The sequence below is a fragment of the Bos javanicus genome, chromosome 25 (genome assembly GCF_032452875.1).
Source record: "Bos javanicus breed banteng chromosome 25, ARS-OSU_banteng_1.0, whole genome shotgun sequence".
NCBI classification, from domain to species: Eukaryota; Metazoa; Chordata; class Mammalia; order Artiodactyla; family Bovidae; genus Bos; species Bos javanicus.
In genome coordinates, this window is record NC_083892.1 from 10,693,986 (window position 1) to 10,720,036 (window position 26,051).

The 26,051-nt window shown below is 48.3% G+C and overlaps 1 protein-coding gene across 4 annotated transcripts in view; it reads left to right on the plus strand.

The window, feature by feature from the left end:
* The first annotated feature begins 1,479 nt into the window (after positions 1 to 1,479).
* SNX29 (sorting nexin 29) overlaps positions 1,480 to 26,051 on the plus strand; it is a 599,088-nt gene continuing 574,516 nt past the window's right edge. Inside the window, exons 1-3 of one of the 4 annotated variants that reach the window (XM_061402537.1) lie at positions 1,520 to 1,590; positions 8,404 to 8,612; positions 9,347 to 9,484. Coding sequence is in view for 1 of the 4 variants with exons in the window: in XM_061402536.1 (XP_061258520.1) it covers positions 1,584 to 1,590 (7 nt within the window). In the remaining 3 variants the exon portion in view is untranslated. Of the gene's footprint in view, positions 1,591 to 8,403; positions 8,613 to 8,649; positions 9,248 to 9,346; positions 9,485 to 26,051 lie in introns of those variants that run through there. The other 3 variants (XM_061402539.1, XM_061402538.1, XM_061402536.1) reach the window with 3 other exon arrangements.

Consider the following 26,051-nt stretch of genomic DNA (forward strand, 5'->3'; position numbering starts at 1 on the left):
CAGTCCACTGGATCGCAAAGAGTCCAACAGGACTAAGCGATTAACACTTTCACTTTCTTTTTCTTGGGACAAAGGAGTTGGGAAAATGCTTTTTCACCCTTTCTGAGCCCTCTTTCTCTTATCTGTAAAACGGGGGCAGTAACAACTTTTCAAACACAACCCATCCACATTCAAGCCACTGCTACCACCCTAGCCTCAGGCACCACACTTCTTGCTGAACAACTGCAGTGCCCCTCTAACCAGCAGCCCTCTCTTCCACCCTGACCCACTCACTACAGTTCATTCTCAACCCAGGAAGAGGAATCATCTTAAAATCTCCTTAAGATTGTGTCCTCTGCTTCAGTTCAGTTCAGTTCAATCACTCAGACCCGTCTGACTCTTTGTGACCCTGTGGACTGCAGCACCCCAGGCCTCCCTGTCCATCCCCAACTCGAGAAGCCTACTCAAACTCATGTCCATCGCGTCGGTGATGCCATCCAACCATCTCATCCTCTGTCATTCCCTTCTCCTCCTGCCTTCAATCTTTCCCAGCATCAGGGTCTTTTCCAATGAGTCAGTTTTTCACATCAGGTGGCCGAAATATTGGAGTTTCAGGTTCAACATCAGTCCTTCCAATGAATATTCAGGACTGATTTCCTTTAAGATGGACTGGTTGGATCTCCTTGCAGTCCAAGTCCTCTGCTTAAACTCCTGTAATGATTTCCCACTCCCTACCTCCCTTCCCTGGTGGCTCAGACGGTAAAGAATTTGCCTGCATTGCGGGAGCGCTGGGTTTGATCCCTGGGTTGGGAAGATCTCCTGGAGAAGGGAACAGTTACCCACTCCAGTATTCTTCCGTGGATAATCCCCATGGACAGAGGAGCCTGGCGCTAAAGTCCATGGGCTCCCAAAGAGTCAGACACGACTGAGCGGCTTTCACTTTCACCTCCTTAGAGTGAGGCAGAAAAGCCCAACCCCTATGACCCACATCTTCCATCTCCTCTCTCAAAACCCTTTTCTTGCTCACCCTTTGGCTCCAGGCAACCCATCCAGGCAGGAGGTTCCTTCCGGAACACCCTTCTTGCAGATCTTCCCGGGCCACCTTCCTCTTACCATCCAGGACTCTAAAGTCATCTGCATAGAGAGGTCCCCCGGGACTTCCCGTCTCCCTTGTCCCCAAGCTTTGGCCCATTCCTCTTTTTTAATTTCCCCTTTCCGCTCCTAGGGCTCTCGTAGCCACCTTCCCGCCTGGCTCCCCCACAGGGGTGTGAACTCAGGCTGGCGGGGAGGCGTCCCAGTCGGTCCCCACCGCACCCGGGGACTAGCGAACCACGCACGAGGCGTCCCAGCCGGTGTGTTTACGACTGCCCCGGGAGTCCTGCAGCCTCTCGGCACAGCAAGCCGCGCCTCAGTCAGGCCACCTCGCGCGGGTGCCCAAGTTTACCTTCCGGGTCGGAGGGCGGGGCCGCGGCGGCTGCGCTCCACTTCCGGGGCGGGGCGGCAGGCGGGGCGGGGCGCGCCGTCTCCCGGCCTGTCTGGAGCACGGCAGCGGCAGTGGCGGCAGTGGTGGCGGCGCGGCAAGCACCGGCCCGGGGAGCAGCACCATGAGCGGTGAGTGGCGGCCTGGCCGCTGTCACCCGCCCCGGCCGCTCCGGCTCTCGCCGCTCCAGCTACACACTCCAGCCCCCGAGTCCCTGCGTCCCGCTTGCTAGCTGACCCCGTCCCGTCGCTCCCAGTTTCCGGACCCCTGTACGCCCAGGTCCTGGCCCCTGGTCACTGCACTTTTCTGGAGTGCCGGGTCCAGGCATTCCTAGTCCCTTGACCCCTGTCCATCACTTACACAGCCTGCTGCTGGACACCTGTCCCCCGGATCCCTCAGTCCCTGCCCATCCTCCGACCCCCTTGTGCAGTTACCAGACCCCCAGTTCTCAGACCTCCTGTGTCTCAGTCCCTCCTAACTCCTCGACCCTCTGAGTCTCAGTTGCACTCCTGGGTCCCCCTGCTCCCCAGCCACTCCCGAGGCCTCTGTCCCCAGTCACTCCAGTCTCCGCAGGGGCAAAGATGTTGCTGACCATTCTGTTGCTGGTCATTCTTAGTTTGCTGACCCCTGTGCCCCGCGTTCCCCCGGCTCTCGGTTCCCAGAGGACTCTGAGTTCTCCAGCCTCTTTGTCTTCCCCGACCCTGCGGTTCCCTCCTCCCGTCTCCCCCCAGTTCTTTGCTGTCCCAGTCCCCAGTTGTTGGGTTTCTCATTTTCCCTCTCTGATCCTTGCTTCTTGCATTTTGGTTATTTTTTCATTCTTCAGCTCCTTCCATTTCTTCTCCTGCTCCTTTGAGGTCTCACTTGACCTGCCCTGCAGTGCTTCCTCTGCTGTCCAGTGTTGAGCCCATCTGGGGGTCTCTGCCCTTCCCATCCACTCCTCTCCCTTCCACTGGAGTGCTGGGTGGTTTTGGTGGGAGGCTGGGAGGGGTGTGTGTACAGCCTGTCCTCAGCATTTCTGAAGTTTAGTCCCTAGGCTTGGATGGGTGTTCTCAGCCCTTTCCACTCACGAGATCTGATGTGTTTTGGTGCTAAGTCATCCCTGGGTGTAGTATGTGGAGATGGGAGTGACTCAGGGAAGCCTCCCAGCTACCCTGACTGGGATCTGGATTTACTTAGGAGGACCCGCCTACCCTCCTTCTGCCTGTTTTCCCCTCACTGTGGAATTGCCTCTACAGAATCCTTGCAACCAGCGCTGCTGGCCCTGACCTTGGACCCAGGCTTTTCTGGAAGTTGAGGCGGGGCAAAGTGAAGGCCCTGTGTCTCTCTTCATCTTTAACTTTTAAGTTAACTCTGTGGATCATTTCCAACAACTTAGGTGCCTTTTGTTTTGCTATTCATGAATAAAGTTTGTGAAATTGATGATGCTGTTGCGGGAGCTTGGGAGGGGCATTTTCCTGGGAGGTAGTCCAGCTTCTGTTGTCAGATGATTTTTGGTCTACTTAAAGGTTTCTGGTCCTTGAACTTTAGTGATACCACAACAAAGATGTGATGAGTTCATCCAGGAGGTAATGTAGCCTGGGATAAGTGCAGACCCTGGGGGCAGACAGCTTGGGTTCAAATCCCAGGTTTGCCACAGAAAGCCATATGATTTAGAGCAAGGTGCTTGAACATTCTGGAAGTCTCGGCAAAATGAGGATAAATAATAGCACCTGACTCTTAGGCTTGTTGCAGTGACTAAATAACATTACTCAGGTAAAGTGATTGGTACTGTGCTTCTCACATGGTAAGGAGCTCAGAGCTGCTATTATTGTTTCTGTAAGGACCCTGTGGGGTTCAGTTCGGGTTGTTTTCTGGCTTCCCTTCTGGGACAAGGGCTGGGGCTAAGTAGCCCTGGAAATCTCTTCCTTTTTATGTGAGCATGGTGCTTCCACCTTAGACTGTCAATCCTGTACCATTCTCTCTGCTGCCTACATTGTGAGAGCCAGTGAAATTGACAAGCCAAGGGAAGCAGACCAATGTAACCTTCAAGGAGCAACTTAGTATCAAAACTAAAGAAAATTTAAAATTCAGTTGAAAAACCCCATTAGGTTTAAGATTAAACAAATTATAGAATGAAACTAACACATGATTTTTTTTTTAGGAAACAGCATTAAGGATGAAAGTCTTCTTTTGGAAAGATTGTAACTGAGGCAGAAAAAGTTGTTGCTGATGATTGGAAGGGAAAGTCCAAAGTGTTTTTCACCTATGGGATTAATTGGGACATAAAAAAATGTGGCATGGAACTGTTTCCTGTCTTCTGTTCTTTTTTTTTTTAATTTAAGAAAATTTCAAGGCAAAAGAAAAAGTGGTAAGAATAGTCTAATGAACCGTTACAACCTCATGACCATTTCACCCATATACCTATCTACTACCTGCCTTCCTCCCCAGTTTATTCTGAAGCAAGTCCAAGATACTGTATCATTTCATCTGTAAGTTTTTCTAAAATATGTATCTCTAAGCTATAGGGATCCTTTTTAAAAAACACAATTCCATTATCATATCTCTGAGAAATAAGCGGTGATTCATTAATATTAGATATTCAATGTTCAAATTGCCATGATTGTCTTATAATTTTATTTTATAGTATTTTATTTGGAAGAGGGGGCCAAGCAGCGCTACTTGCAGGAACTTAGATCCCCGACCAGGGATTGAACCCGCCCCTGCAGTGGAATGCTGAGTCCTAGCTACCGGACTACTAGAGAATTCCCTATGGTCTAAAATCTCAGGGTCTAAATAAGGTTTAAACAATGCAGATTGGTTTGTCTTTTACTTTTTTTTTTAGATCTCTCTCTTTTTGTTTCTTTAAATTTTTGTCATATTCACAGAATTGTGCAAACATCATCATAATAAATTTTAGAACATTTTCATTACTCCAAAAAGAAACTTCATACTGATTAACAGCTGTTCTTCATTTTCCATTTCCTCAGCCCCAAGCAACCACTGATCTACTTTTTCTCTCAATGGATTTGCCTGTTCTGGATATTTTGTATAAATCAAATCATACAATAGGTGGCCTTTTATGTCTGGCTCTTTTCACTGAGTGTCATATTTTGAAGCTTCATCATGTTGTAGCATGTATCTGTACTTCATTCCTTTTAGTGACTAAATAATATTCTGTTGTGTGGGTATTCCATATGTTGTTTGTCCATTCATCATTTGATGGACATTGACTTGCTTCCACTTTTGGGGTATTATGAATAATGCTGCTGTGAACATTCACATGTAAGTTTTTGTGTGGATAGTATGTTTTCATGTCTCTTGGGTAGATATCTAAGAATAGAATTGCTGAGTGCATTTTTTAAAGCAATTAATTAATTGTGCTGGGGCTTTGTTGCTTCATGTGGGCTTTTCCTCTAGTTGCAGCTAATGGGGGCTACTCTTCGTTGTGTGCAGGCTTCTTGTTTTGGTGGCTTGTTGCAGAGCACAGGCTCTAGGCACGTGGGCTCAGAGGTTGTGGCTCACGGGCTTAACTGTTCCAAGGCATGTGGAATCTCCCTAGACTGGAGATCAAACCCGTGTCCCCTGCATTGGCAGGCAGATTCTTTTTTTTGTTTTTTCTTTTTATTTTAATTGGAGGCTAATTACTTTACAATATTGTGGTGGTTTTTGCCATACAGAATCAGCCATGGGTGTACATGTGTTCCCCATCCTGAACCTCCCTCCCACCTCCCTCTCCATTCCATCCCTCAGGGTAATCCCAGTGCACCAGCCCTGAGCACCCTGTCTCATGCATTGAACCTGGACTGGCAATCTATTTCACATATGTTAATATACATGTTTCAATGCTATTTTCTCAAATCATTCCACCCTCGCCTTCTCCCACAGAGTCCAACAGTCTGTTCTTTACATCTGTGTCTCTTTTGCTGTCTCACATATAGGGTCATTGTTACCATCTTTCTAAATTCCATATATATGCGTTAATATACTGTATTCATACAGTATATTATATGCTGGTGTTTTTCTTTCTGACTTACTTTGCTCTATATAATAGGCTCCAGTTCCTCCACCTCATTAAAACTGATTCAAATGCATTCTTTTTAATAGCTGAGTAATATTCCGTTGTGTATACGTACTACAGCTTTCTTATCCATTCGTCTGCCGAGGACATGGAAGCAACCTAGATGTCCATTGGCAGGCAGATTCTTATCCACTGAGCCACTGGGGAAGTCTTGTTGAGTTCATCTGAAAAACTGTCAGACTATTTTCCAATGTAGCTGCACCATTTTCCATTCATCCAGCACTGTAAGAAGGTTCTGGTTTCTTCATGGCCTCACCAGTGCTTTTTGATAATAGCCATTCTAGTGAGTGTGAACTGGTATCTCTCTGTGGTTTTGATTTGCATTTCCTTGATGAGATCCAACCAGTCAATCCTAAAGGAAATCAGTCCTGAATATTCATTGGAAGGACTGATGCTGAAGCTCCAATACTTTGGCCACCTGATGGGAAGAACCAACTCATTAGAAAAGACCCTGATGCTGGGAAAGATCGAAGGCAGGAGAAGGGGACGATAGAGGATGAAATGGTTGGATGGACGTGAGTTTGAGTAGGCTCCGGGAGTTGGTGATGGACAGGGAAGCCTGGTGTGCTGTAGTCCATGGGGTCACAAAGAGTCGGACATGACTGAGTGGCTGAATTGACTGAAGAGTATGGATACTGAGCTTGTTGGCCATTTGTGTGTTTTCTCTGGAGAAAAGTCTGTTCAGATTCTTTGTCCATTTTTCTTTTTTTAAACTGGGTTTTTCTTTATTGCTGAGCTGTAAGAATTCTATATAATTTCTGGCTACAAGTCCCTTATTATATCTTTACAATTTTTTTTTCTCCCATCTGTAGGTTGTTTTTTCACATTCTTGATGGTATCCTTTGAAGCACAAAGTCTGTTTTTAAACTATGGATTCCCCTTTCATCTCTCTCTCCCTTTTTGCCCCCCTGACATTTTTATTGAAGGAAACACTCGACTTTCGTGGGATTTTGCTGACAGCATCCTTTTGGTGTGGTTCATTCTCAGTCTCTCACATAGCCTGTAAATTGGCAATTAGAGTTTGCTGTGTTTTGCAGTTGAAAGTGTTCCAGTAGAGGCAGAGGTCAGATGGCTACAAGGCCCAATACATTAAGTGCAAATAACCAGGAGGTGGAATGGTTAGGTAATGCACGCACAAGATAAATGGGCATCGCGGGGCCAGAAACAACTAAGATGACCGCCGATAGGGGAGTGGACATGTGTATGTGGTATGGTCACATGGTGGGAAACCTCAGAGATGTTAAAAGGGATAACACAGATCTATACACATCAGCGTGACTGTATCTTACCGTGAGTGTTCTCTAAAAAGAAGCAGGGTGCAGAGTTACACCTAAGATATACACCTTGATTACATTAAGACGTGCATGTAAACAGTGTTTATGGATTCACGTATGTGTGTAGAGGAGACAAGTGGCCAGGATGATGGCTACCTGCTGGATGTGGGTGGTTGTCTTAGCACAATAGTGTCATGAGTTGCTTGTTTCTCATTAAAGAATCCGGTAGGTGGGAATGCTTGATCACCAGCCTCTGTCAGCTAAGGCATTCTGATGTTCAGATAACGCTTTTGCTCTTCCTGGGAAAAGTAGAACTTGGAGGGGCAGAAAGTCATTATTCTGGTTCTCAGGCACTGTCTTTGGTAAGACTTTATGTTTAAAGCTCCTTGGTACTCATTTCAATCAATAATTATTCTGTCATGAATCCTTGTTACAGTAGAAAGACCCTGAAATCCTGGCTTCAAGGTCTGGGGAAAGCCAGACCCAGAGAGGTCAAATAATGAGTGAAACAGACAAGCTCTAAAGGGCCGAAACACCAGAGTTTGGGGGCTTAGTGGGTAGTTTACTGCGGCGTCTGGCCTGATGTTTAGGTGCATTCTGGCAGCTTTTTCTTATCTTTCTGGAGTGTTGAAGATTTTCTCTCAGATTTTCATGATTTTTTTCATGATTGTCATAATTTTCTCTCTGGCATTGACTACCTCATCTCCAGCATTGTATTTGGAGTACAGGATCGGCTGATGGCAGGGTTGGGGGGAGACAAATTAGGAGTTTAGGATTAACAGCTAGACACTACTATATATAAAATAGTTAACAATAAGGACCTCCTATATAGCACAGGGAACTATATTCAGTATCTTTTAATCAACTGTAATGAGCCTATAATGGAAAAGAATATGAAAAAGAATGTGTGTGTGTGTGTATATATATGTATATAATATATATAAAATACATATAATATATGGGTTTCCCTGGTGGCTCAGATGGTTATATATATTATATATCTGAATCACTTTGTTATATACCTGAAACTAACAGAACATTGTAAATTGCCTACACTTCAATTAAAAAAAGTGGTTTAAAAGCAAAGAATGAGCTGAAATGAGTGACTGGCAAAGAGAGCAACTGTGGTTTCCATTCAGGGCAGAAAAGGCGATGATGCCACACGCAGAGTTCCGCCACCCCAGATGAGGGCCCTGGGCTGGTCTGTTACAGCGGGCTGTGAGAAGAAGGTGTCCTGCTGTCAGCAGACATCTGACGGCCTCCCTTGTCAGCAAGTGACACTGGGCTCGGTTCCATGGATCTCCACTCCCACTTCCCTGTCGCATGGCTGTGCCTGGGTGACCAACAGGAAGTCAAATGCTCAGAGGGCTTGCATTTTGAAACTGAATCCTGTAAATTCTGGCAGCGTGAACATTTGTCACCGTCGTCGTCGTCGTCGTTCCATCGCTAAGTCACGTCTGACTCTTGGCAACCCCATGGACTGCAGCATGCTGGGCTCCTTTGTCCTTCGCCGTGTCTGGGAGTTTGCTCAGATTCACCACTGAGTTGGTGATGCCATCCAGCCATCTCATCCTCTGCCACCCTCTTTTCCTTTTGCCTTCTGTCTTTCCCAGCATCAGGAGTTTTCCAGTGAGTTGGCTCTTCGCATCAGGTGGCCAAAGTATTGTAGCTTCAGCATCAGTCCTTCTTGTGAACATTCAGGGTTGATTTCCTTGAGGATTGACTGGTTGGATCTCCTTGCAGTCCAAGGAACTCTCAGGAGTCTTCTTCAGCACCGCAAAATCCCAGATAAAGCAGCTCCCGTGCTGCCTGCACATCAACTGTGAGTTTTCAGCGGGTGATATCACCCCTGTGGAGGTGAAACATCTGCTCTTGTGTCTAAGGCACAGATCTGCATGATGTACAGATTAGCGGTATTGAGATTTCATGGCGGGAGTGAGGAAGAAGATAATGTCTAGGAAGGATCCTAGGAGGGAAGGAGAAAAAGCTTGAGAAACACTGACATAAGCTGAAGTAATTTTAGCACTATCACATAAATTCGCATTTTGCTTTTACCCTTAACATTTCTGAATAAAACTTTATCATATTGCTATGTGGTCTTCATACCGATCACTTTTGTGGACTTCACAATCCATCAGTAATCCATCATTATGCATGTGACATAATTTTTGAACCACTGACTTGCGGAAGCTTATCCACCCCCTCTATTTTTTCTTTTCCCTTTTTCTGGCTGCGCCGGGTCATCTTTGCGGCGCACAGGCTTCACTCACTGCGGCATGCGGGCTTCTCTGGCTGTGGCGTGTGGGCTTAGCTGCTCCATGGCACGTGGGGTCTTGATTCCCTGACCAGGGACTGAACCATGCCCCCTGCACTGGAAGGCAAATTCTTTACCACTGGACCGCCAAGGAAGTCCTCCCCCCATTATAAGTAATGATGCAGTGAACACTTTTGTCCAAGGTAGTCTTCCTTTCTTTTAATGCTGTCTTGAGGATAATTTCCCTAAAGTAGCCTTAACGTGAAAGTATTGATGGTTCTTGATTTCTCTTTCTGCCAAAGCCGTTGCAACTTGTTTAAAATGCTCCCAAAGAGAGTGAGGCGCTAGTGGCAGCAGAATCCGGCCGGAAATTCAGGGTTCAGCGTTCCTCAGGCTTTTATTGAGTGACGGTTTGGCGCATCTTCGTCACATAGCAAAAGGTCAGTATTTGTTGAAGGGACTTGAATGAATGTACCCAAAGTGTTAGAGTAATGTATGTGTTAACCAGGACTCTTTAATTGCATGTGGCGGAAGTGGATTCCGGAGACTGGGAATTTATTTATTTTTAACTGTATATAACTCTGTGTATTTAATCATTTTTGGCTGTACTGGGTCTTTGTTGCTGTGCCCGGGCTTTCTGTAGTTGTGGCCAGCAGGGGCTACTGTAGTTGCGTGCGCGGGCCCAGTAATCGCGATTGGTGGGCTTTAGTAGTTGGGGCACATTTTAGTTGCCCTGTGGGATGTGGAGTCTTCCTGGACCAGGGATCAAACCCCTGTCCTCTGCACTGGCAGGTGGATTCTTAACCACTGGACCGCAGGGGAGTCCTCAATGGGAGTTTAAAGCATCTTGTGCTGGGAAGGTCTAGCGTAGGTGCCTTCAGGCTCAGCTGGCGCTTAGAGAGTCATCAGGACTACCTTTCTGTCTGGCTGGCTACTACCTTCATCTCTGTTGGCTTTACCCTCAGGCAACCTCCATACCTTGGAGGCAAGAGGGCCACCAGCAGCTCTTGGGTCATATCCTACCTTGTAGCAACACCCGAGCAGGGCAGATCTTTCCCAATTGCTCCAGCAGAAATCCTGGGGCTCACTCATAGCTGTCTGGCTTGCCGTGCAGCCATCCTGGAACTGACCGGTCACCACGGCCCTAGCTGCCCAGGCCTGGGTCCTGTGCCCAGTCCAGAGCCCAAGGGTGGCATCTGTCCCACCTGTCCTCTGCTTGGAGGATGAACTGAAGTGGGAGGGCTCTTGCAGTTGGGAGCGGGGTGCTCAAGGAAGACCTTGTGGGAAGGTTCTGTTTCAGCAGAGCCCCGAGGAAGGGAGAGGCTCCTGAGCTGCTGGACGGGTCAGAATCCTTTTGCAGAGGTGGGGAGGGGTGTGGGAGAAGCAGCTGAGGCCCCCAGGGGGAGGCAGGACCCTTCCCCTCCCTGACTTCAGCTCGTCCATCTGTCCATCTCGGAGCCTTCCCCTCCCTGCCCCTGCCACCCTTCGCCGGCTTTGCACGAGGGGGGAAACTTGTCCTCAGTATCTCGTTTCTCCTTACCCGCGTCGGCATATTTTGGAATCTGCCCTTTCCTCCTTCTCCTTAAAAAAATTAAGCAAAACTCTAAAATACCAAAGATTATTATGAAAACATAATAGACCTATAAATATATTTACCTTTCTAGGGTATTAACTGTTTAGGTAACTTCTGTCTGTGCATTGCAGGCAGATTATTTACCATCTGAGCCACCAGGGAAGGCCTGACTATGTTCAGAGCACAGGCATTTTACCCGATTCATTGAGTCTACACTTGAATTAGTGTTTCCATTTATTATAACATTTTCCTGTGTTCCTTCTCCTCACAATTCTTTAGAAATGCGTAACATTCAGCTAAATTGACGTGCTGCAGTTATTTAACCTTTCTCCTAGTGCAGGAAAAGATAGGAAATTCCATTTTTGATGTTCTGGGATGGAGCTGGTAAACGTTTTCTGTAAAGGGCCAGATAATAAATATTTTGTGCTTTGCGGGCCATCTGGTCTCCATCCCAGCTACGCATCGCTGTTGTACAAAAGCAGTACGGGCGATATGTAAGTGAAAGGACGTGGCTGTGTTCCAATAAAACTTTATTTAGAAGAACCGCAGTGGTTCGGATTGGCTTGGGGACTGTTGTTTGCTGCCCCCTGTGCTAGAACACTGCTGGAAAAATCTGTGCCCCTGACACTGGGTTAGGCAGGGGTCATGTGCAGTGGAAAGTGATGTGAACTCAAGCCGTCCTGCATTTAGCTCCCTACTTGAAGAACCTGGGCAGGTTGTTGATCTCTGACTCTTTATTGGTTCATTTTTATTTTATTTTATTTTTTGGCTTCATTGCTGCAGCCGGGCTTTTTCTAGTCATGGAGAGTGAGGGCTGTTCTCTGGTTGCGGTGCGCGAGCTTCTCATTGCAGTGGCTTCTCTTCTCGTGGAGCGCAGGCTGTAGGCACAGGGGCTTCGGTAGTTGCGGCTTGCGGGCTCTAAGCTGCTCAGGCCTCAGAGGTTGTGGCGCAGGGGCTCACTCGCTGTGGCTGGTGGGCTCACGAGTTGCAGCATGAGGGCTCTGGAGCACATGCGGGCTCAGTTGCTCCGAGGCATGTGGGATCTTCCCGGACCTTTCTTATCTACCATGCCACCAGGGAAGTCCATGAACTTCTCTGACTCTTAATTCCCTCATCAGAGGATGGAAATGAAAGTGAGTGATGGCGGCTTGCTTGCCTGGTGGTCCAGTGGTTAAGAATCCAACTTGCAGTGCAGGGGATGTGGGTTCTCTCCCTGGTCAGGGAAGTGAGATCCCACATTCTGCAGAGCAACTAAGCCTGTGTTAGTTTGGATCTACTGGGGTCCTGCATGCTGAAACTAAGATGTCACGTAGCCAAATAAATAAATATTAAAAAAAAAAAAGTGAGTGATGAATGTGAGTGTTGTTACTTTCCTCATCACCTGCGCTACACCCCACCCCCTTCCACTCCTCTCCACCCTTTTCCACCTTAGCTTAGGTTCCCAGGGGTCAGGAAGGTGCTTTGATATTCTTGTAGCTTTTGGTGTTTCCTATACCTTGCTTTCCAGTCTCTGGACCACTCCTCATTACCAGTAGTTCATTCCTGTTTCCCTGAAGCTTTACCTGCAGTGGGGAATTCATTTTTCTTTTTAAATAAATTGAAGTATAATTGATTAATGATGATGTACTAGTTTCAGATGTATACCAAAATGATTCAGTTATATGTGTTTTCTTTTTTCCATTATAGGTCATGAGATATTGAATATAGTTCCCTATGCTATACAGTATGACCTTGTTGTTTATCTACTTTATATATAGTAGTGTGTATCTGTTAATCCGAAACTCCTTATTTATTCCCCCCTCAAACTACTGCACAATTGCACTCATCTCACACGCTAGCAAAGTAATGCTCAAAATTCTCCAAGTCAGGCTCCAACAGTACGTGAACCAAGAACTTCCAGATGTTCAGACTGGATTTAGAAAACGCAGAGGAACCAGAGATCAAATTGCCAACATCCATTGGATCATAGAAAAAGCACGAGAGTTCCAGAAAAACATCTACTTCTGTTTTATTGACTACACCAAAGCCTTTGACTGTGTGGATCACAACAAACTGTGGAAAATTCTTCAAGAGATGGGAATACCAGACCGCCTTACCTGCCTCCTGAGAAATCTGTATGCAGGTCAAGAAGCAACAGTTAGAACTGGACATGGAACGAACAATGGACTGATTCCAAATTGGGAAAGGAGTATGTCAAAGCTGTGTATTGTCACCCTGCTTATTTAATTTCTATGCAGAGTACATCGTGTGAAATGCCAGGCTGGATGAAGCACAAGCTGGAATAAGTTGCTGGGAGAGATATCAATAACCTCAGATATGCAGATGACACCACCCTTATGGCAGAAAGTGAAGAAGAACTGAAGAGTCTCTTGATGAAAGTGAAAGAGGAGACTGAAAAAGCTGGCGTAAAACTCAGCATTCAAAAAATGAAGATCATGGCATCCAGTCCCATCGCTTCATGGCAAATAGATGGGGAAACAATGGAAACGGTGACAGACTTTATTTTCTTGGGCTCCAAAATGAGTGCAGATGGTGACTGCAGCCATGAAATTAAAAGACACTTGCTTCCTGGAAGAAAAGTTATGATAAACCTAGACAGCATATTAAAAAGCAGACATGTTGCTTTGCTGACAAAAGTCCGTCTAGTCAAACTATGGTTTTTCCAGTAGTCATGTACTGGAAAATGTACATGTGAGAGTTGGACCAGATTGCCTTACTTGCCTCCTGAGAAATCTGTATGCAGGTCAAGAAGCAACAGTTCTTGACCTGCATACAAGCAAATGTACATGTGAGATGTGAGAGTTGGACCATAAAGAAAGCTGAGCACTGAAGAACTGGTGCCTTTGAACTGTGGTATTGGCGAAGACTCTCGAGAGTCCCTTGGACTGCAAGGAGATCAAACCAGTCAATCCTAAAGGAACTCAATTGTGAATATTCATTAGAAGAACTGATGCTGAAGCTGAAGCTCTAATACTTTGGCCACCTGATGCGAAGAACTGACTCATTGGAAAAGACCCTGATGCTGGGAAAGATTGAAGGCAGGAGGAGAAGGGAATGACAGAGGATGAGATGGTTGGATGGCATCACCGACTGGATGGACATGAATTTGAGCAAGCTCCGGGAGTTGGTGATGGACAGGGAGGCCTGGCGTGCTGCAGTCCAGGGGGTCACGAAGAGTTGGACACAACTGAGCGACTGAATGGAATTGAACTGAACCCCCTCCCTTTCCCCTTTGGTAGCCATAAGTTTGTTTTCTGTCTGTGAGTCTGTTTCTGTTTTGTAAATAAGTTCATTTGCATCAGTTTTTTAGATTCCAGATATAAGTGGCATCATAGGATATTTGTGTTTCTCTGTCTTGACTTCACTTAGTATGATAATCCCCGGGTCCATCCATATTGCTGTAAATGCCAATATTTCATTCTTCTTTATGGCTGAGTAGTATCCATTGTATATACGTACCACATCTAATTAATTAATTTGGCTGCGATGGATGTTTGCAGCTCAGGGAATCGTCAATCTTCATTGCAGCATGCGGGATCTTTAGTTGTGGCATGTGGGATCTAGTTCCTCGACCAGGGATCTACCCCCTGCTTCCTGCATCGAGAGTGCAGAGTCTTGGCCGCTGGACCACCAGGGAAGTCTGTACCAAATCTTCTCTATCCATTCGTCTACCGATGGACATTTATGTTGCTTGCATATCCTGGCTGTTGTAAGTAGTGCCTTTGTGAGCATAGGGGTGCAAGTATCTTTCTGAATTAGCGTTTTTCCCAGATACGTGCGTAGGAGTAGGATCGATCCACTCTCTGTATATAATAGTTTACAGGTGCTAATCCCGCATGCCCAGTCCTTCCCTCGCCCACCTCTACCCCCTTGGCAAACACGTGTCTGTTCTCTGTGTCTGTGAATCTGTTCCTGTATTGTGGATGTATTTAAATAAATATTTTTATTTTTGTCTGGGTCTTCGTTGCTTTGCGTGGGCTTTCTCTAGTTGTGGCCAGCAGGGCTACTCTGCAGTGTGTGGGCTTCTCATCGTGGTGGCTTCTCTTGTGGAGCATAAGCTCTCGGCACACGGGCTTCAGCAGTTGAGGCTCGCAGGCTCCGTAGTTGTGGCTCCTGGGCTTTAGTTGCTCCACGGCATGTGGAATCTTCCTGGACCAGGGATCGAGCCTGTGTCCCCTGCATTGGCAGGTGGGTCTCATCTACTGCGCCACCAGGGAAGCCCTTTGCCATATTTTAGATTCCACATAATTAACATCATATGGTGTTTGTCTTTCTGACTTACTTCACTTAGTGTGATAGTCTCGAGTTGCATCCGTGTTGCTGCAGATGGCATTGCTTCATTCTTTATGGCTGAATAGTATTCCATCGCATATACGCACCACGTCTTCTTTGCCCATTCATCTGTGGACAGGGATTTAGGTTGTTCCCATGTGTTGGCAGTTGTGAGTAGTGCTGCTATGAACATAGGGGTCCATGTGTCTCTTGGAATTACAGTTTTGTCCAGGTACATGCCCAGGAGCAGGATTGTGGGATCGTATGATATTTCTATTTTGAGTTTTCTCAGGCACCTCCACGCTGTGCCAATTTACATTCCCAGCAACAGCGTGGGAGGGCTCCCTCTTCTCTACATCCTCTCTGGCATTCGTTATTTGTAGACTTTCTGATGATGGCCTTTCTGATCATTCTGTTTCCCTGGAGCTTCCCTTGTGGCTCAGCTGGTAAAGAATCCACCTGCAATGCGGGAGACCTGGGTTTGATCCCTGGTTTGGGAAGATCCCCTGAAGAAGGGAAAGCCTACCCACTCCAGTGTTCTGACCTGGAGAATCCCATGGATTATATAGTCCGCGGGGTTGCAGAGAATCGGACACGACTGAGCGACTTTCACTTCACTTGCCAGCAAATGGGGAATTTCATTTTAAACGTTTCTTGGTGAATTTAGTGGGTATACAGCGAGGGCTGACGTAGTAAATTTGCAGTGTGCATTTCTCTAAACGTGAGGGAAGATACACTATCTCTTCATAGTGTTTGCAGCTGCACTTTTCCTAGAGCAAACATTGGCAAACTGGGCCGACAGCCTGTTTTGTAAATAAAGCTTTATTGGAACCCAGCCACACCCGTTCTAGCTGTTGCCTCTGGTTGCTTTTGCACTCTAATGGCAGAATCAAGTAGCTGTAACAGGGACCAACTGGCTTGAAAAGCCAAAAATATTTACCATTTTGCTCTTTACAGAAAATATGTGCCGACCTCTGCTCTAGAGCGAATTCTTTGCCTGTTTATGAGTCCACTGTTGAGCCAGTCTTTGTTTTCAGGCATCACAAGGCCACTTGGACGGCCCGAGCCCATCTGCCTCCCAGCACAGGCTGCCTCTTTCCATTGTGTGGTGGCGGACAGCTTGTCCTTTTGTCCTCGTCCACCTGCGCCGCTTTGCCCAACAATACTGGGAACCAGCGCCCTGACTTTGGGGGTGAATGCCTGCCCGTTTTATCTGTTCATGTGCTAATGTGGACAGAGCTGGTGCTTCACTCACGCTGCGCAGTGCACACTCGAGGCTGCTGCTGTGTCCTGGCCGTTCGGGCCTTCTCCCTTCTTTTCCTCCTCTTTCCCTCCCTCCTTTCTTTCCATTTCTGTCTCTCTGTCTTTCTCTCTTTCCCCCTCCCTCCCTCCATTCGTTCCTTCTTCCTTCCTTTTTCTCTTTCTGTCTTTTGCCACGCTGCACGTGGGATCTTTAGTTCCCTGTCCAGGGATCAGACCCATGCGCCCTGAAGTGGAAGCTCAGAGTCTTAACCGCTGGACCACCAGGGAAGTCCCGAGACCTCTCCATTTAAAGCAGCCATTTGGGGGACCAGAGAATGGAACCCCAGTCTTTTAAAAATTATTTATGTATTTATTGGCTTTGCTGGGTCTTCGTTGCCGTGTGGGCTTTCTGTAGTGGGGAGCGGGGGCTCCTCTCCAGTTGTGTGCACAGACGTCTCTCTGTGGCGGCTTCTCCTGCTGCAGAGCATGGGCTCAAGGGCGCTTGGACTTCAGTAGTCGCGGCACGTGGGCTCAGTAGTTGCAGCTCTCGGGCTCTAGCACATAGGCTCGATAGTTGTGGTGCTTGGGCTTAGTGCTCTGAGCCATGTGGGATCTTCCCGGATCAGGAACTGAACCTGTGTCTCTTGCACTGGTGTGCAGATTCATTACCACTGAGTCACCAGGGAAGCCTCAACCCTGGAGTCTTGATCCAACAGTTGTTGAGTTCCTTCTGTGAGAAGGGGAACCAGAAACACAAATCATCCAAGATAACGTCCCACAGGGCTCCACAGACATGCCATGTGAACTGCAGTGTGGCAGGGTATAATATCACTGCAGGTGTCTTGTGTTTGTTGCATGATATCAGTGAGTCATCTGTTGTGTTTTCATCTGTGCTTTCAGGTGTTATGGCCCCAGTGTAGATAATTTGGTGCAGAAGGAGATGGGAACAGAGGAGCTTTGGGCCAGAGCAGGGAACAGCCATTGTGGAAGCGGTGGCCCTCATTGAGGGCCTGGCCACTGTCGTGAAGGAAGAGCTCTGCTGGACAGGGCAGCAGAGGAGTGGGGTTGCGTCTGGAATGGCATGTGGGAGCATATTTTTATTAAACTGTGGGGAAATATTATGACATCCCCGTATGCTGCAAGAATTGCATACACAAGAAGAATTGAAGATGTAGGATAAAGATGCTGGAGTATGTCTTGGAGCAGGTGAGAGGAGGTGGGGTTCAGAGCACAAGTAGAGGTTTATGTGTTTTCACCTCTCAGAGCCTCAGTTTCGTTATCTGTGCAATGGGATAATTGAACTTACGTGAGGGCAGAATTTCCCAGTTTCGGCCCTCTTGACATTGGGCTGGATAATTGTGTCAGGGCGTCCTGTACACGTGGTAAACGCCAGCGGCAGCCCCCTAGTTGTGTCAAAAATGTCTCTAGATGTTGCCGAGTGTCCTGTTAAGGGGAGGAATCCTGGTTGAGAATTGCTTCTCCCTCCCACTCCTCTGTTGTTATTGTTATTAGTTGCTGAGCTGTGCCTGACTCTTTGCAACCCCATGAACTCTAGCAGCCTGCCAGGCTCCTCTGTCCATGGGGATTCTCCAGGCAAGAATACTGGAGTGGGTTGCCACGTCCTTCTTCAGGGGATCTTACCAACCCAGGGATCGAACCCACATCTCCTGCATCGGCAGGTGGATTCTTTACCACAGAGCCACCTGGGAAGCCTCCTGCGCAGGGATCCCTTGTATTAAATAAACCTCGTTGAATTCTCCTCACTTGAGAGTGCCTGCCACTTCCTGTTAGGAGCCTAACTGGTACATCAGACAGACACTCCCTCCCCTCAGTGTAATCAGAACCGTGGAAGAGAAGTGAGCTTGGCTTTTCCTCCCGGTGTTTCCATGGGGGCTGGGCACTCTCTGGAGTCCTGTCCCACCCCTAGGGGATGCCTGCTGTGGTGGCGCCTTTGGCTTCAAATGGGCTTTATCTGTTGTCCTTCCCACAAAATATTTTCTTATTGAGGTGAAATTCAGATACCCTAAAGTCAGGGAACCTTTTCTTTGGACTTTGCTGGTGGCTCAGTTGGTAAAGAATCTGCCTGTAATGCAGGAGGCCTGGGTTCGAGCCCCGGGTGGGGAAGATCCTCTGGAGAAGGGAATGGCACTGCACTCCAGTATTCTGCCCACGGACAGAAGAGCCTGGCGGGCTGCAGTCCACGGGGTCACAAAGAGTCGGGTACGGCTGAGTGACTAAACCCGCCACAGTTTGAAACCCTGTATGCTTTTAATGCAATTAAAACAATGAACAGTTGTGAAGTTAGAAATTTAAGCATTATAAAAACAATTAACCAGTTAACAATCTGTAACTGTTTAAAAATGAACAGTTCAGGGGCAGTTTAGCACATGGGAAATGTCACGCACTCACCACGTCCGTCTAGTTCCTAAACACCTTCCCCACCCCCAGAGGACACCCTGTACCATTAAGCAGTTATGTTCTCTCAGTGTGGATTTTCCTCTTCTAGTCTTTCCTGTTTTTTTTTTTTTTTAATTATTTGTTTGTTTTTGGCTGTGCTGGGTCTTAGTTGCTGCATGCGGGCTTTTTTCTTTTCTCCATGCATGTGGAGCATGGGCTCCAGGGTGCACGGGCTTCACTAGTTGTGGTGTTTGGATTTTCAGTAGTCCTGAGACAGGTGGAATCTTTCTGGACCAGGGATCAAACCCATGTCCCCTGCATGGGCAGGTGAATCCCGAACAGGTGGACCACCAGAGAAGTTGCCTTCCTATTTTTTTTAAAGCACAGCTCAAGTTCCTGCCTTCCCTGGTGGCTCAGTCGGTAACGAATCTGCCTGCAATCCAGGAGACCACTTGCAATGCAGGAGACCTGAGTTTGATCACTGCATTGGGAAGATTCCCTGGAGAAGGAAATAGCAACCCACTGTAATATTCTTGCCTGGGAAATCCCATGGACAGAGGAACCTGGTGAGCTGCAATCAATGGGGTCGCAAAGAGTTGGACACGACTTAGTGACTTAAACCACCACCAAAATCCCGCTCTTGCAGTCTGCTTCCCCTGGCCCCCAGCAGGCCAGCAGTGTGGTGTGGAAGGTCAGCAGACCAGGGTCTCAGCAGTGCTTTGCTCCCTGATCCCTGGCCCCCAGAGAACCGTGCCATCTTCTTTTCTTTTACCTTGTACCCACTGAGTACATTGCCAAGGATGACGTTGTTGTTGTTTAATCCCTAAGTCGTGTCTGACTCTTTGTGAACCCATGGATCATAGTCCACCAGGCTCCTCTGTCCATGGGATTCTCCAGGCAAGAATACTGGAGAGGGTGGCCGTTTCCTTCTCCAGTGGATCTCCCCAACCCAGGGATGGAACCCACGGATTCTTTACTGCTGAGCCACCAGGGAAGCCCAAGGGTTGGCCTTAGACCAGAGAAATGACCTTTCCCTCTGCTACTGCGTAGAGAGGTAAGGAAGTACTGCTGTGTCAGCGTCTGTGCAGCCTTGACCAAGTGACCTGACTCCTCTGTGGACAGGAACCGTGTTTACCTTGACCTCCTGGATTTTGACAGGGATGAGAGAAGGAATATACACCGTGGGGGCATCTTGCTGGTTTTTCCCTCCCCAGATGCCAGAGATGTGTTTGCACCTTCACACTCCCCTGGGCCACAGCCACAGAGGCCTGGATTGGATTGCTTTGCCTGTGGTCCAGATGAAAGTACTTAGAACCAGAGGTCTTAGGCCTCTGGGATGTAGGGCTGCCCACAACAACAGCAACAATAATAAGTGAAGTCAAGTCGCTCAATTGTGTCCGACTCTTTGCGACCCCATGGACTGTAGCCTACCAGGCTCCTCTGTCCATGGGATTTTCCAGGCAAGAATACTGGAGTGGGGTGCCAATTTCTTCTCCAACAACAATAGTCAACATGTATAAAGTGCTTGGTGTATACCAGGCACTGTTCTAGATGCGTGGTACCTATTCACTCATTTACTAACTGTGGGAGGTGCAGAGAAGTTAAGTAACTTTCATGGTCACACAGCTGGTGACCTTCGCTACTCTTAACCCCTACTCTGCCTCCCCAGGAGGTCACTGAAGGCTGGAGGTTTGTGGGAAAAAATTAGTGTAGGATCTGAAGGCTTCTAAACCTGAGAGACAACAGGGAGGCGCGTGAACCGGGTGACTGATTTTCATCGCAGGTGATTTCTAAGTTAGAGCTTCAGGGGACCACTGTGGACCCCGGAGGGCATTCTGTGGGGCTCCTCTCAGTTTCTATTTTCATTTTGATGGTGCTCTAACAAGAAACTGGGCTTCCCTGGTGGCTCAGACGGTAAAGAGTCTACCTGCAGTGCGGAAGACACAGGTTTGATCCCTGGGCCGGGAAGATCCCCTGGAGAAGGGAATGCCAACCGACTCTAATATTCTTGCCTGGAAAATTCCTGGACAAATTCTTGCCTGGACAAAGGAGCCTGGCGGGCTGCAGCCCATGGGGTCACAAAGAGTCGGTCACGACTGAGCGACTTAACACTTTCACTTCAACAAGAAATTAAAAAGAAGCCTGTTCTATGAGTCGCTTTGCTGTACACCCGAAACTCACACAGTATTGTAAATCAACTCTACTCCAGTTTTCTGTTTTTTTTTTTTTAAGGAAGCCTGTTCTGGCTCATCTGACTGATAGTGTTGACTCAGGGCCATTGTTGCAGAAGGAAGGAAGCAGAAAGGCTGGGATTTTATGGAGAAATCGTTGCTGAACTGGCGCTGGGGCTGTCACTGCAGGCTTCTTACAGGTTGAGGGCGAGCAGGTCTTAACAGATGGCCGAACCAGTGGACGTGAAGTAGAATCCCTCCATGAGCACTGGCCACGAGTGAAGGTCTTTCCCTCTCAGCCTCAGTGCTCTGTTCAGTGGAGCCCACCTTTCTTTCTTCGCGAAGGATTAGATGTGTGTGCGTGTGTGTGTACCCAGTCACTCAGTCGTGTCGGACTCTGTGTGACTCTGTGGACTGTAGCACACCAGACTCCTCTGTCAATGGGATTTCCCAGGCAAGAATACTGGAATAGGTTGCCTTTTCCTTCCAGGGGAATCTTGCAACCCAGGGATCAAACCCACATTTTCTGCATTGGCAGGTGGGTTCTTTACCTCTGAGCCACCTGGGAAGCCCTGAAGGATTAGGTGCTGGCCACTTCATGGGCTTAGCCCACCATGAGGCTCAGTAGGTGGGCACCTGCTCCTGCTCCTTCTGGTCCCTGGAGAAGGTAGGAAAGAGCCCGGTAGCATTGCTTGCTCTGCCTGCCGTCTCAGAACAGAGGCCCCAGGTTTGCTGACTGCAGAGCTCGGAGGGTATGATCTCATGCAGAAACCAGTGGCCCGAGAAGGGAAGTGACTGTCCCCGACACAGGGCCAGCAAGCAGCCTGGCCGGGATGAGAACTCATGATACCTTGTAACTTCCCTCCAGCGCTCCTTCCACGGGGCCTTGTGGCCCTGGGCCTCCTGGGCACCTCCTGCCATCGGTGAATGTTGCCAAGGGCACCCACGCTCCCCCTGCCCTGGGAGACACGGGTCCCTTTATCCCATTCAGGGCTGGGATGGTGATGGGCCCCCCTCCAGGGGTCAGGATTGTCTCCTTCAAGTGCACTTCTTGTCTGGGGAGGGTGTGTGGTGGGCTGTTTCTCTGGAGAGCAGGCTTTCTTTCCACCGCGGAGAGGCTTTGCAGGGTGAGGCAGGGAAGGCTGCTGGCGGCTCCAGGAAAGCAGGGTTGCAGATTCTGTAGGAAAGCTCTGGGGTCCTCGCTAGGGGTAGGCACTCTGTCCTCGCTCTTCCCGTGTGCGTCGGGAACCAGCAGCATCAGCGGCACGTGGGCGCTTGTGAGAAATACAGAGTCCCAGGCCCCACCCAGCCCTCGAATTAGAACCTGCCTTTTAGCCAAGACCCCAGCAGATTCGTGTGCAGGTGAAAGCTTGTGAATTACTGCACTAACAATGATCAGTAAGGAGATGATGGAGATTTTTATTTTCTTTGTCAATCCCGCCCCCCTCCCACGATTTGTTTATTGTATTTCCTCACATGAATTACTTTATAAAAAAATTGTGGTGAAATACAGGTAACATAAAATTTGCCATCTTCACCATTTTTGGAATATTTATTTATTTATTTACTTTTGGCTGTGCTGGGGCTTCGTCGCTGTATGGGGCTTTTTCTCTAGTTGTGATGAGCGGGGCCTACTCCCTAGTTGCAATGCAAAGGCTTCTCATTGCGGTGGCTTCTCTTGTTTCAGAGCACAGGCTTTAGGGTGCTTGGGCTTCAGTGATTGTGGTTCCCGGGCTCTAGGTCACAGGCTCGGTAGTTGTGGCACGTGGGCTTCATTGCTCCGCGGCATGTGGGATCTTCCTGGATCAGGAATTAAACCCCCATCTCCTGCATTGGCAGGTGGATACTTTACCACTGAGCCACCACGGAAGCCCCTAATATTTATTTTTATTTATTTTGTTTGGCTGCTTTGGGTCTTAGTTGCAGCACACGTGATCTTTAGCTGTGGCATGACTAGTTCCCTGATCGGGGATCGAACCTGGGCCCCCTGCATTGGGAGCAGGGAGTCTTAGTCTGGACCACCAGGGAAGTCCCCATCTTAAGCATTTTAAGTGTACAGTTTGGTGGCATTAAATGCCTTCTGACTGTTGTGTGGCCGTCACCACCGCCCATCCCCAGGCCTCTCTTCATCTTGTAAAATCCAGATGTGTAACTGTGAAACTCTAACCCCCATTCTCTCCCCTCGCCTCCCCTGACAACCACCATTGTGCTTCCTTTCTTTATGATTTTGATTACTCTTAGTATCTCATGTAATTGGAATCATGCAGTGTTTTATCTCTTTGTGTCTGGTTTATTTCACTTAGCGTGATGTTCTTCAAGGCTCATTTGTGTTGCAGCATACTGCAGAGTTGCCTTGCCTTTTAAGGCTGGATAATATGCATTGTGTGTGCATGACACATTTTGCGTCTCCATTCATCTGTTGATGTACACAGGAGTTGCTTCCACATTTTAGCTACTGTGAATAATGCTGCTATGAACATAAGCATATAAGTAGCTCTTCAGGACCGTGCTCTCAATTCTTTCGAGCATACACCCAGAAGTGCTGGGTTGTGTATGATAATTCTAAAACACGAATTACTTTTATGATCAGAAAAAACAGCAAAAGCACTTCAGGGGGGAAAACTTTGTCAAGTCTCCAGTTGGCATCGCCCAAGGGCAAGTAGAGTTGTTGGGTGCAGTACTTGGAAAAAGGAAGAAAGCAAGGCTGCCTTCCCCATTCTGGTGTTAGAGGGAGAAGGGCGGAAACTCGCCCTCCTGCTGCGTGAGGAGCAGGGTGTGTTGATGGAGGTGTGTGTGAGGCCCTCAGGCAGGTGGGGTTTCTAGCCATCCTGAAAGATGCTTCGAGATGGCCTCTGGTCTGGTGGGAAGGGTGCGTGGGCTGACCTCTCTCAAGACCTCTTCCAGAAAAAATTACAGTGGCAGTGTTTGGGAAGTCAGCTTTATTACTGTGTGTCTATAGAGAGTCTATGGACTGGTTTCATCTCCAGGCCTGGGGTAAGGCAAGAGCCCATGCGATAGTCCTGACATAGCCCTTAAGGGGCACGGTCTCCAGTTAGGGTCATGGTCCCAACTGCTAGTGTGCAAGTTAGAGCAAAGCCTGAACCCACTGTCATGGTCCACGGGCCTTTGTGACTGGCCCCTGCCTGCCTCTGATCTTTGCTTCATGGTCCACGGGCCTTTGTGACTGGCCCCTGCCTGCCTCTGATCTTTGCTTCATGGTCCACGGGCCTTTGTGACTGGCCCCTGCCTGCCTCTGATCTCTGCTTCCCCTTTTCTGCTTTCTGCTTAAGTCACTGGAGACTTCCTTCAGGTCCTGGGAGACGGAAGCCAAGCTGTTTTTGCCTCTCTTCCCTGGCTGTTTGCTCCGCCTGGAACGCTGGTCTCTCATAACTTTCCATGACTGCTCCTCCACGTTATAAAGGGCTCAGCTGGGGTGTCGCGTGCACAGAGAGACTTTCCACGGCTGCCCTGGCAGGCGTGGCCCTCCAGCTTCCTCCCGGTCTCTCCACTTCATCTGGTTTTTCTTCCTAGTATGACTCTCTAACACCTTCTCCTCTGTTAGTTTACTTAGGAGCCATTTGTTTCTTCCTAATAGCATTTTCACTCCACGAGAAGATGGCTCTTTTATACCACTGAACTCCTGTGTCCCCGACACTTAGAACACTGCCTGGCACCCAGTAGTTCAGCAAATGTCGAGTGGGTCAGCGTGTGCACTTGCTTGTCTTCTCTGAGCTTCTGTTTCCCCATCTGCGATTCAGGGATCCTAATACCTGGTTGGTAGGGTGGTCATGAAAATTACAGGACGCAGCACACTCAGAGGACTCAGTTTGGTGCCTGGTGTACAGGAAGTGCTCAGCACATGGGCACGGTTGTTAGCAACTGGGTGGCCCTGGCATGACTTGGATGAAACCCTGACCATCTCGCTTTCTCTTTAAAACGCTATTTATCTGTCTGTTTATTTGGCTGTGCCAGGTCTTAGCTGCAACATGCAGGATCTTTTTGTTGTGGCATGTGAGATCTAGTTCCCTGGTTGAACGTGGGCCCCCTGTACTGGGAGCCACTGCACCACCAGGGAAGTCCCAACACTGACTTCCCTTGTAACCCTAGATTTGGGTCTCCTGTGAAACAGTTGTGTCCAGTGTCTGGTGTATCATAATACGTAGCCACGTCTCTGTGGATTGGAGTCACTGGGCCCCCTGTGGAGCGTCAGATGTGGTTCTGACAGTGTTCTGCCTGGGCCTGTGAAGTGGCCTAGCCTGCATCTGTGCTCAGTTGCTCAGTTGTGTCTGATTCTGTGCAACCCTGTGGACTGTAGCCCACCAGGCTCCTCTGTCCATGGGATTCTTCATGGACAAGAATACTGGAGCAGGTTGCCATTTCCTACTCCAGGGGATCTTCCCAACCCAGGGATCGAACCCGCCTCTCCTGCATCTCCTGGATTGGCAGGCAGATTCGTTACTACCACTGAGCCACCTGGGGAGACGGAATTGGCCTTGCCCCACACCCTCGTAAATGGGAGTTTGGTGTATGGCATGTGTATCATTCGGGAATGCCTTTGACTGTAAGTAACCACTCAGTGTTCAGGGCTTGAACAAATGGAACGATTTGTTCTGTGAAAGCTCTCAGATTTCTAGTTTGGTTCAGCAGCAAAGTGACATCAGGGCTGGTGTCTTTGTGATTCTCTTGGGCTTCCCTGCAGACGCTGCTCTGGCTTCCTCCAGTGTGTTTAGGATGCAGGCATGAGGGATGGAAGCAGGAATGAAGCCATTAGCATATGTCCTTTTCCCCCCAGGCCCCTCCCAGCGCTCTTCTGCTTACATCTCATCAGCTGGAGCTTTGTAAGGTCAGCCTTACAAGAGAGGCTGAGTAATTAGGGTTTTCATGGGAAAATGTGTTAGAGATGATGGTGAGGTCAGCCAACCGGCAGTGCCTGCCATACTAGGAAACCTATGTTTTAAGTTAGACTATTGCTTCTCAACTGGGGGCAGTTTTGTTCCTCAGAGGATGTCTGGCAGAATCTGGAGATTTTTGTTGCCACAACTAGGGTGTGTGTGTGTGTGTGTGTGTGTGTGTGTGTGTGTGCGTGTGCATGTGTGTGCATGCGCACTAATGGTATCTCATGGGTACAGGCCAGGGATGCTGCCAGATATCTTAACAGTTCACAGGGCAGCCGCAGAGAGTTATCTGATCCACATGTCAGTGACACCAAGGTTGAGAAACCCTTAAGTTAGATCATTCCAGAAACATCATCCAGATTTGGGGAACACTAGTTGAGTTGCTTTCCTGTGATATAGTCATAGGAAAGGGGTCAGACCTCATTGTACTGGTGCAGATTATTGATACCTGGTGGTG